This window comes from Saccopteryx leptura, chromosome 4, assembly GCF_036850995.1.
Source record: "Saccopteryx leptura isolate mSacLep1 chromosome 4, mSacLep1_pri_phased_curated, whole genome shotgun sequence".
NCBI lineage: Eukaryota > Metazoa > Chordata > Mammalia > Chiroptera > Emballonuridae > Saccopteryx > Saccopteryx leptura.
The window spans coordinates 5336810-5348726 of NC_089506.1; the positions used below are offsets into that span (position 1 = coordinate 5336810).

The 11917-nt window shown below is 47.3% G+C and overlaps 1 protein-coding gene across 3 annotated transcripts in view; it reads right to left on the reverse strand.

The window, feature by feature from the left end:
• Positions 1–10823, reverse strand: part of LOC136402583 (alpha-defensin 1-like) — a 30650-nt gene extending 19827 nt beyond the window's left edge. The window contains exons 1-2 of one of the 3 annotated variants that reach the window (XR_010750996.1): positions 10587–10711; positions 5701–5936 (exon numbers count right to left, since the gene is read on the reverse strand). Coding sequence is in view for 1 of the 3 variants with exons in the window: in XM_066380089.1 (XP_066236186.1) it covers positions 10094–10209; positions 10587–10758 (288 nt within the window). In the remaining 2 variants the exon portion in view is untranslated. Of the gene's footprint in view, positions 1–5700; positions 5937–9974; positions 10210–10586 lie in introns of those variants that run through there. The other 2 variants (XM_066380089.1, XR_010750997.1) reach the window with 2 other exon arrangements.
• Positions 10824–11917: the final 1094 nt, after the last annotated feature.

Below are 11917 nucleotides of genomic sequence, written 5' to 3' on the forward strand. Positions count from 1 at the left end.
CCAAAAGAAGTATATTTTCAAAAAATTACTTGTTGCCAGCTTGGTTGTCATTAAAGTTTAAAATTTTTTAAATTAAGAGTTCTGATTAATTAGAAATGGATTGTACAGTTTTAATAAGGTAAGGCATTAGGTATATAGATACTTTTGATAAAAAAGGGAAGAAAGTAAGTTGTTATGAAATCTAGTTCTTTCTAAATAGGTAAGAAAGTTTATAAAAGTTAAGGGTTATGTAAGTTGTAGAAGGTTTGTGCAGGTTGTAGGCAGTTTGAGAAAAGATAAACCCTATCAAATTAATGACACTCAGAAGTCACTATACCCTTATACTACAGGGTAATAAAAAGCTAAATCAAGGATTTGATGAAAACTTAAATCAAACCAGTGGAGAATGTAACAATATGCCAAGAAACTGTAAAACTGTTAGCATGAGCAAAGCCATTTTTTTTCTACCTTCTGTAATCACCATTATGAAATTTTTGTATTTTTGTAAGTGAAAACTTATAAAATGAGCTAAAACGCAAGCCGTACTGTCAGGAAGATATTTTAACATGTCAGAAACTGTGCAACAGAGACTTCCTGATAAGGTAACAGCTAGTTCTGCTTCTGTAAACTGCCTCTTGTGGCTTTTGCCTTTTTTTTCTTTTTTCTTTTTTTTTTTTTTTTTGGCAGAGACAGAGAGAGTCAGAGAGGGGGACAGATAGGAACAGACAGACAGGAAGGGAGAGAGATGAGAAACATCAATTCTTTGTGTGGTTCCTTAGTTGTTCATTGATTGATTTCTCATATGTGCCTTGACCATGGGGCTACAGCAGACCAAGTGACCCCTTGCTTGAGCCAGCGACCTTGAGCTCAAGCTGGTGAGCCTTGCTCAAACCAGATGAGCCCGCACTCAAGCTGGTGACCTCAGGGTCTTGAACCTGGGTCTTCCACATCCCAGTTCGATGCTCTATCCACTGATGCTCTATCTGCCTGGTCAGGCGGCTTTTGCCTTTTAAACCCTAGATCCTAAGTGTTCAGGGCTGCAGGTTTTGGGTCTGTCTAGGCCTGCAGTGGATGGCTTAAAATAAAACTTTTTAAATTGTTCTATAATTTTTGTGTCTTTTTGGAACTCACTGGATACCTTACAACTCTTTCTTTTCTTTCCTTTTCTTTCTTTCTTTCTTTTTTATTTCTTTCTTTCTTTTTTGTTTCTTTCTTTCTTTTTCCTTTCTCCCTCCTTCCTTCCTTTCTCCCTCCTTCCTTCCTTCCTTCCTTCCTTCCTTCCTTCCTTCCTTCCTTCCTTCCTTCCTTCCTTCCCTCCCTCCCTCCCTCCCTCCCTTCCTTCCTTCCTTCCTTCCTTCCTTCCGAGGCAGGGAGAAGAAAGAGAAACCTTGTCCTGTTCTTGTATGTGCCCTTAGTAGGGAATGAACTGACCACCTCTGAGGTCCAGGCTGGCATTCCAATCACAGGCTTCATTATTTGTATTTATTTTTTTATTTTTATAGATAGAGAGAAGAAGAAATAGACAGGTGAGGGGGAAGAGAGCCTCACGCTGCACACACAGGGTAGGTGGAAAAGTCCCTCTTTCCTCCCATCTTTATCATTTGTTTTTTCTTTTTCCCAGTGGCCCCATGACTCCCCAATGTCTTCATTCCTTCTTCTAGTCCAGGATCTGGGCAGCATGTCCCAGGCATTTTTGTAGCTCAGAGTGACCAATAGACAGAGTTCTGACCTATAAAGTGTAACTCCTTAGAGTTTAAGTAATACAGTGAATTTTATTTATTTATTTATTTTTATTTATATTGAGAGAGAGAGAGGGAAGAGAGAGATGAGAAGCATCACCTTGTTATAGCACTTACATTGTTCATTGACTTTTTTCATATGTGCGTTTACATGGGGCTCAATCCAATTCAATGATCTCTTATATAAGCAGCTAATCTTGGGCTCAAACCAGCGACCTTGGCCTCAAACCAGTGATCTTGGGCTCAAGTCCATCACTTTTGGGCTGAACCCCGTGACCTTGAGGTCAAGCCAGCCACTTTGGGCTCAAGCCAGTGATCTTGGGATCACCTCTATGAGTCCAGCTAAACTGTGGACCCCATGCTGAAGCTGGTGAGTCAGCACTCAAACCGGCCATCTTAGTGTTTCAAACGTGGGACCTCAGTGTCCCAGGTCAACTGTGCCACCACAGCTCAGACAGAATTTTATTATTTTCATACAATAAAAGGAAGTGTTTTTACTGAGTGCAGTTGTACAATACTAGTGTTAATATTTTGCTCCGTATCTGTATTGAAGTACAAAAGGACCTGGACTTGTGCAGCGCTGTTCTGACCAGGAAGAGGACAGTTACCGGATAAGGATGGTGGAACAGGAAAATGTGAGATGTCCGTCCTGAGACCAAGTTGAGACATGACACCCACACCCTGTCCTGCCCGCATGCAGATTGCTGTGACTCCGGAAAAACACTCCTTACTTTCTGCCGGCCCTGGTGGCTGGGATCCCGGGGGCCCTGGTGTGGCTGAGAGCAGTCTGCACCTGGACTGTGAGGTTTGGGGTCTTTTCCAATGTGATCCGTAAGAACTCCCACCCCAATGGGGTCCAGGCTTTGTTCCTGTCACAAGTCAGCAGGGACAACACGTTTCCATGTCTAGGAAGTTCCTGTGTTTATTTTTTACAACGGTCCTTTCCTTTTGCCATTGGTTTTGAAAACTGAAATAGTTGGTCCATTTATTTCAGTAGGTTGTTCAGATTCATTTTTAAATTCAGGAAATGTCCTTTTCGTCCCAAGTACCGTTGATCATTGCAGAGTATGTCATTTCTCCTCTGCCTCTTTCTCTTTCCTGCTGATAATTTGCATTTTATGTGGTTTGTAAAAGGTTTGATAACTTCTGTGTTTTGACTCTTTCCCACCAGGTCTGCACAGCCGGGTCTCCCCTGTGTCACTGCTCTCCTGTCCTGGAGGTGGGAGCAGAGAGGGGTGCTTGTTGACTGATGGTACAGTTTTAAAATAAAGCATTTCTCACTTCAGCATTTGCAGACAAAAATCACCTGAAGTAAAAGTTGTCACGATGCAGAGCATGTAGAAGGTTCTATGAGTACAACACAGCCTCAGGGTGGAATCCAAGGTTGTGGCTTTAGGATGTGTGTGGTGACCTGGGAACAGGGAGAGGGGGCAGAGAGGTGCTTTCATCTGGAAATAAGGCTTCTCTGTCTCAGTGGCTTCCCTGCAGCCTCCCTCTCAGCTCAGGACCGAGCTCCTATCCTTGGCATTGCTAGAAACATTCCATTTCTTGCTAGATTATATTAGATTATATTAGAATATGTATGCACTTATTGTAACTGGTAGACTGAATGTTTTTAAACAGAGATAAAGAACATTGAGAGCAACTGTTTCCTTTGACATTGACTCATTTACCATTTGCGGTCCAAACGAGGACCATTGAGGTCACAGTCACTGGGCATCTGAGCTTTACCGATGGCTCTGGGACTCCCCTTTCTCAGTTCATTATTTGAGACCACCGATGCTGGTCAATATACAGTGGTATTTTTTTTTTTTTTTTGGTATTTTTCTGAAGCTGGAAATGGGGAGAGGCAGTCAGACAGACTCCCGCATGCGCCCGACCAGGATCCACCCGGCGCCCGGGCCATCTTTGCTCCAATGGAGCCTTGGCTGCGGGAGGGAAAGAGAGAGACAGAGAGGAAGGAGGGGGGGTGGAAAAGCAAATGGGCGCTTCTCCTGTGTGCCCTGGCTGGGAATCGAACCCGGGTCCCCCACACGCCAGGCCGATGCTCTACCGCTGAGCCAACCGGCCAGGGCCTGCAGTGGTATTTTGACATACAATGTTAAATCATTTCATAGCTGAGCTTGTGACTCAATTTGCTCATATGTCAAATCAAATTCCTTTTTTTAAATTCGTAGGAATGTAATTAATTCATTCTAGCCCCCCAAAACAATACTACTTTTTATATGCTTTCAATAAGAAAATGTACTTTATATATAACGAATCCATATATATATATTTATACATAAAAAGAGAGAATGTAAAGAAATAAACTGATTTATGACATGATACTTACCTTCAAGGTCAGCCAAGGATGCTGGCGGAGGGGGAGGAGACTGGCAGAGGGGGAGGAGACTGGTAGAGGGGGAGGAGACTGGTGGAGGGGGGAGGAGACTGGTGGAGGGGGAGGAGACTGGTGGAGGGGGATGAGACTGGCAGAGGGGGAGGAGACTGGCAGAGGGGGAGGAGACTGGTAGAGGGGGAGGAGACTGGTGGAGGGGGAGGAGACTGGTGGAGGGGGATGAGACTGGCAGAGGGGGAGGAGACTGGTAGAGGGGGAGGAGACTGGTGAAGAGGAGGAGACTGGTAGAGGGGGAGGAGACTGGTGGAGGGAGAGGGGACCGGTGGAGGGGGAGGAGACTGGTGGAGGGGGAGGAGACTGGTGGAGGGGGAGGAGACTGGTGAAGGGGAGGAGACTGGTGGAGGGGGAGGAGACTGGTGAAGGGGAGGAGACTGGTGGAGGGGGAGGAGACTGGTGAAGGGGAGGAGACTGGTGAAGGGGAGGAGACTGGTAGAGGGGGAGGAGACTGGTGAAGGGGAGGACACTGGTGGAGGGGGAGGAGACTGGTGAAGGGGAGGAGACTGGTGGAGCGGGAGGAGACTGGTGAAGGGGAGGAGACTGGTGAAGAGGAGGAGACTGGTGGAGGGGGAGGAGACTGGTGGAGGGGGAGGAGACTGGTGAAGGGGAGGAGACTGGTGGAGGGGGAGGAGACTGGTGAAGGGGAGGAGACTGGTGGAGGGGGAGGAGACTGGTGAAGGGGAGGAGACTGGTGAAGGGGAGGAGACTGGTGGAGGGGGAGGAGACTGGCAGAGGGGGAGGAGACTGAAGGAGGAGGTTTTCATTTTGTGCGCTATCGCTTATCATAACTTATTCTGTAGACACTTAACACTACATTTAATTGCAAAATTGACCTTACACACTCATGTAACCTGTGAAACTGAACATTCGGCGGCCATCTAGTGGAGGGTGGCAGAAGCTAGTGATTCAAATATCCGCTTGTGACTGAAAGCAAAGAATGCCCCGGGTAACTGCTTTTCTCTCAAACCTCTCATAGTTTAATATGCTCATGTGTCGAGGTACAGCTGTGCTCTAATTTGGGTGTAGTTCTTACTTTTCTTATTGGTGGCACCCTGAAGCATTAGGTCACTTGATCTTGTTGATACAGCTAGGAAAATGCACATGTGACTGAAACACCTGCTTATCCTGAAAAAATATACATATCAATGCCCTCTCCAGTCTAAAAATTAAAGAACATGTGAAACAGTCCATTGGAACCGCCTTTCCTGAAGTCAACACTTTTTGGTTCACTCCAGACACTTTTCTCCTTCAGATTTTTATAAATAAATTTAATTTTGTCTGTTAGGCTTGTTCGAATTATATTCACTTTTGCTCTTTTTTATTGCCTTGTATATGCTCAAATTGTTTATTATTGGAAATGAAAAGCTAGTTCTTTTAATGTAGACCATACAGGGGTCTCCAAACTTTTTACACAGGGGGCCAGTTCACTGTCCCTCAGACCATTGGAGGGCTGCCAAATACAGTGTCCTCTCACTGACCACCAATGAAAGAGGTGCCCCTTCCAGAAGTACAGTGGGGGCTGGATAAATGGCCTCAGGGGGCCGTATTGTGGCCCGCGGGCCATAGTTTGGGGATGCCTGACAGTGATTTTAATAGTTTATGTTTATTGTGGAGAGAGAAAGGAGAGAAGGGACAGGTACACAGACTAAATGCACTCTCGGGTCCTCAGTGGAATGTCACAGTGCTCTGGGTCTCAGTCCCCAAAGCTCAGCGACAGCAAAGTTTGTATAGACGACCATTCTTCCTACAGCTCCCAGAGGGACGTTCATCTCTATTGCATCTGGCATTTCTGCACGTGCAGACGGTGACTCCCCGAAGGGCTGCGGAGGGAAGAGGAGGGTCAGGCACGATGGGGACGGGCACAGGGAGCAGAGGCACAGCCAGTATCAGGGACATCTACTCAGAGGAGACGTGTCTACTATGGGAGACCACACCTGCTGGGTTAGGGTGAAAGGTCACGTGTCTGTGTAAATCACAAGCACTGGCTGACTCAGCGTTGGTCACACAGACCCATGACCATCTCTGACCCGAGTCCATCACGTCCGTGCTCATTCTCTGCCCCGCCCCCATCCTCCTCTCCCCTCGTGGTGCCTGCTTCTCTCCCCCCTCTTCCCACCTCCAACTGTGAGCCCAGAGTCCAGGCCCCTCAAACAGGTCCTCTAATGGGGTCAGACCCTGTAGCACGTGGCAGGTGTCACCTGAAGCCTCTCGAGCAACGCGTTCCTCTTCTGTGAAGGAGATGGCCACATCCTGGTTCTTGGCCTCAACCTAGTCCTGGGTGGGCATCTGGTCAAATGTTTCCCGTAAGGGCTCAACCCAGGCCTGGAAGGCCAGGAGGAGCAGGACAGCGAGGAGGGTGAGGGTCCTCATGGCTGAGAGTCCCCTGGAGGTGCGGGTCGGGTGGGAGGGCAGAGTGAGTGGTGGGGAGGGCAGAGCCAGCCTACACTTATAGTGGGGTGGGCGGGGCTCAGTGTCCACAGCGCAGTGAGGGCAGCGGAGTCTCTGACTGGCCTGAGACCAAGGCTGCCGGGGCCTCCCAGCCTCTTTGATGCACCTGTCCCCGCCCCTTTGTGGCAACACGCATTCTTGGGCTCAGTGTCCACACTTGTTTCATGTTGCTAATGATGATGAGGACCTGGTGTGTGTTCTGTGTGCCATCTGCTGGGGTATTTACCTTCTCGTGTTCAAAGAGGACAAGGACTAGAGCTCTCAGTCAGTGAGTACAGGGAGCAACGTTCTTCTGTGTCTGATGTAGAGCCCTGCTCATCTCTGGAGGCCCCGACCCTGGGACCAGAACATCCCCCATTAGAGTAGAGGGTTCATCTTCCAGGTTCAAGGACTGTAGGGAGGTTTGCTGGTCCTGGCTGGGTGATCTCCTGAGGTGGAGGGGACAGTGACTCAGACTCTGTGAAGAGAGCACAGAGGGACAGGAGGGAAGGTGTTGGTCAGAGCAGTGGAATCTATTCATTTCCGGACTTCAGTAAGATCTAAACTAGCATGAACTGCTCACCAGGCACCTGTGTCCTTTGAGAGAAATAGCTCACACAGTGAAGTTATTGAGTCTGCTTCTGAAATTTCATATCTTTAAAATAAAAGAAAATAAGTCTTACATAAAAAAAGAAATTTAAAGGTAGCTGAGTGATGAGTGAGACTCTCGGTCCCCCTCCCTGCACCAGCCCTCCACCCGCTCTGCAGGGGCCACCAGGGTCCCCGTGTTCTGAGTGTCCTTCCTCACGCCAGGCTTTACCTCGCACACAGTTCCAGCAGCGCACACAGGACTGCACCCCTGTGTGAATGGCCTTATCCCATTCCCGCGTTTATAGGTCATCATTTAGCAATCTCTCCTTGATCACTAAATTCTGACAGTTTGGTTTTTTCCAACTATTTTCAATAAAAAGCATAACTGCAATGAGTATCCTCTTGCTTATTTCTGACTGTCTTCTATAGAAATGTCCCTAGTAGATTGTAGGATCAAAGTAACACATCTTACACATTTAAGGAACATTAATATATTACCGTCTGCTTAGGTCCTGTTGTCATCGCTCCTTAAACATTTGAGCCCAGTTGCTGCCCATGCACAGTGGGAGGTGTTTAAAAGCATCCATGATTCCCCAATTTTTCATCTTCTTTTCTGCCTGGGCTCTGTGCATCCTTGTGCTTTGTTAAAAATACACTGGATGCCCCAGACCCTCTTGCAGCTCAGAGTGACCATTATACATAGTTCTGACCAATCAAATGTAACCTCTCAGTTGAACCATTATTAAAAAATAAAATGAATTACTGTCACTATTTATAGTCATACTGTATTATTGTTTTATAATTTCCCCCCTTATTTCTACTTGGAGGACGGGAGCAGCTGGACTTGTGGCCTCTCTGTTCTGCCCATGGGAAGAACAGTTACTGCATGTGGACAGCGTAGCCAGGCAATGGGACATGCCCGTTCTGAGACCCCAGTTGAGGCACGTCCCCCACCTCCGGTGCTGCCTGCATGCTAATCGCTGTGAGCTGTAATAACCTGCTCCTGACTCTCTGAAACCCATGCTGGTGGGATCCCTGGGGTCCAGGCGTGGCGGAAAGCAGTCTGCTACCTGAACTGTGAGGGTTGACATCTTTCCCAGAGTGACAGGTAAGACCTGCAACCTGGATGGAGTCCTGGCTTTGTGTCTCTCCTGAGTCACGGGGCAACATGTGTCCACATCACAGAAGTACCTCTGTTTATTTTCTCTGAATGTCCTTTCTTCTTGGCATCGGTTTTGGGAAATGGAATACTTGGTTGATGTATTCCTTTTGGTTTGTAGTGCTTACTTATACATTCAGGAAATTGTCACTCTGTCCCAGGGACTGTGGAACATTTGCATGGTCTGTCATTTCTCTTTGGCCCTTTCTCTTCTTTAGACAAATGCTTTGCATTTTTATGTGCTTTTAAAATTTTTGGTCATTTGTGAGTTTTGTCTCTTCTCTACTACTGTTTGCACTCTTCTCTGGGTCAGTGCTCTCGTGTTTGGAGGGGAGGGGATCTGAGAGGGGCGCATGGTCCTTGCTGGTTAAGTTTTAAATTGTTTATCATTTGAAATATTTACAGGGCTAATTTTCTTGAATTACTGTCTTTTCCCAGATATAAGATGCTTCCCATGTAACAGATGCACCTTTACTTTGGGGTGCAAAATTTGAAAAAAATAATGTATTGCATAAAGTTATTAAACTCAAGTTTTATTTATCATAAAATTCATACAACTCCTCATCAGTGTCAAAATTCCCATCCATGAGCTTGTTCTCATCTGTGTCTGATGACAAATCACTATCTTCATATATTGCCCCATCCTCAGGTCCATCTATGGCATTGGAAATGCCACAACCACTGTATAAGACGCACTGAGAATATAGACTCCAAATTTCTCGAAAACAGGTGTGTGCTATACATGGAGAAATACAGTCGATGTGGCCACAGTGCCAGGATCAAATTGAAGGTTCTATGAGTACAACACAGCCTCAGGGTAGAATCCAAGGTCCTGGCTATAAGACATGTGTGGCGACCTTGGAACAGGGAGAGGGGTTCAGAGAGGTGCTTGTCTTCTGCAAACAAGTCTTCTCTGCATCTCAGATACCTTTCAGTTCGGAGTTAAGGGCCTGTCATTGGCAAAACTAAAATATTTCTTTCTTTCTGGAATTTATTAAAATTAGTAACAGGTTTCTTTTAACTTGTAACTCAAACTCTTTAAGAGAGAGCAGGACATAAAGAGAGTTGAGACCAGCTGTTGCATTGGACAGTGGACTAACCTCTCCCTCTGGGAGCCGGAAGGGTAAGTCTGAGTAACCAGGACCAGTGATACTGACCAGATCGGGACTCCCCTTCCCTCCGGCTGTTATTTGAGATGACCAGTGCTGGTCAGTCTACTCTGGTTCTGGTGAAGTTCTTACTTTTCTCTGTTGGTGGCACCCTGGAGCATTAGTTCACTTGATCTTGTTAATACAGCTAGGAAAATGTATGTAACTGAAACACCAGCCTATCCTAGAAAATATCTACACATATCAATGCCTTCTCACATCTTAAAATTAAAGAGTAAGAAACATGCATATCAGACCCACCTTTCCTGGGATCAGCAACACCTTCTGAGTCACCCCATAGAAACCATTTACTTTTCAGTTTCATTACAAATGGATTAAATTGTGTAGGTTAACATTTCTTTAATTAGCAATTATGTTTCTTTTTGCTGGTTTTGTTATTGCCCTGTGAACTCAAATTGTGCATCAAGGTATACAAAGCCCAGTTAACTTAGTGTAGACCATTCAGGGCAGAATTCTCAGAACAGGTGACCACACACATAAAAATAATGTAAAGGAAAAAAAAAGCCGACCAGTGAGTTTAATGCTTGAAGTTTATTCTGGAGAAAGGAGAGAAGGGACAGGTACACAGACTAAATGCACTCTCGGGTCCTCAGTGGAATGTCACAGTGCTGTGGGTCTCGGTCCACAAAGCTCAGCGACAGCAAAGCCTGTATTTACGGCCATTGATCGTACAGCTCCCAGAGTGACGTTCCAGGATAGTACAGAAGAGGCTGCGTCGGCACGTGCAGACGGTGACTTTCTGAAGGCCTGCGGACAAGGACAGGGTCAGGCACGGAGGGAATGGGCACAGAAAGCAGGGGCACAGCCAGACTATGGTGATCTTGTGAGATGTGACCTGTCTGTTTACTGTAGACAACACCTGCCAGGTTAGGGTGACAGGTCCCGTGTCTGTGTAAATCACAAGCACTGGCTGTCTCTGTGTTGGTCACACAGACCCATGACCGTCTCTGACCCGAGTCCATCACATCCGTGCTCATTCTCTGCCCCACCCCCATCCTTCTCTCCCCTCGTGGTGCCTGCTTCTCTCCCCCCTCATCCCACCCTAGACAGTGAGCCCAGACTCCGCGCCCCTCTGACAGGCCCTCTGATGGGGTCAGACCCTGTAGCACGTGGGCAGGTGTCACCTGAAGCTTCTCGAGCGACACGTTCCTCTTCTGTGAAGGAGATGGCCATGTCCTGGTCCTCGGCCTCAGGCTGGTCCTGGGCAGGCACCTGGTCAGCTGTCTCCTGCAGGGGCTCAGCCCGGGCCTGGAAGGCCAGGAGGAGCAGGGCAGCGAGGAGGGCGAGGGTCCTCATGACTGAGAGTCCCCTGGAGGTATGGGTCGGGTGGGAGGGCAGAGTGAGTGGTGGGGAAGGCAGAGCCAGCCTGCACTTATAGTGGGGTGGGCGGGGCTCAGTGACCACAGTGCAGTGAGGGCAGTGGGGACTCTGGCTGGTCTGAGGCCAGGGCCACCAGGCCTTCCAGCCTCTTTGATGCTCCTGCTCCCGCCCCTTTGTGGCAGCATGCGTCCGTGGGCTCAGTGTCCACACTTGTTTCATATTGATAGTGATGATGAGGACCTGGTGTGTGTTCCATGTACCATCTGTTTGAATATTTACTTTCTAGTGTTCAAAGAGGACAAGGACTAGAGCTCTCATTCAGTGAGTTCAGGGAACAATGTTCTTCTCTGTCTGACGTGGGGCCCTGTTCAACTCTGGAGGCCCCGACCCTGGGACCAGACCTTCCCCCACTGGAGTAGAGGGTTCATCTTCCAGGTTCAGTGGCATCACCACCCTGTAAGGGAGGTTTTCAGGTTCTGGGTGCATGTGCTTCTGGTGGGGAGGGGACTGTGACTTAGGATCAGGGGACCTGAACACAGAGGGACATGAGGGAAGGATTTGGTCAGAGTAATGCAGAAGGACAGATGTTTTAGTCTGTCAGTAGTATCTAGAAAAGGTGGGGTATAACATGCTCACCGGGTCTTGTGTCCTCTTGGATAAGTAAGAAACATAATGACGTTCTCATGGGCCCTATTTGAAATTCCTGATTTTAAACAATCAAAAAATGAATTCATGCACAAAAAACAGAAAATTCAAAAGGAGCTGAGTGATGAGTGAGACTATTGGTCCCCCTCTCTGTGCCAGCCCTCCACCTGCTCTGCAGGAGCCACCAGGGTCCCCGTGTTCTGAGTGTCCTTCCTCACCTCAGGCTTTACATCAGACACTGTTCCAGCAGCACGCACAGGACCGTGTACCTGTGTGAACCGCGTTGTACCATCCCAGGGTTTATAAGTCCTCATTGAGCTATTCCTAAATGATCGTTAAATTCTGACAGTTTGGTTATTTCTAACTATTTTCAGTTATTAACATAACTGCAGTGAATATCCTTTTACACACATCATCTTGTTTATTTGCCTGTCTTCTAGATCAAGGTGTAGAAGGAAATTGTGGAGTCTAAGAATGTGTCTTATACATT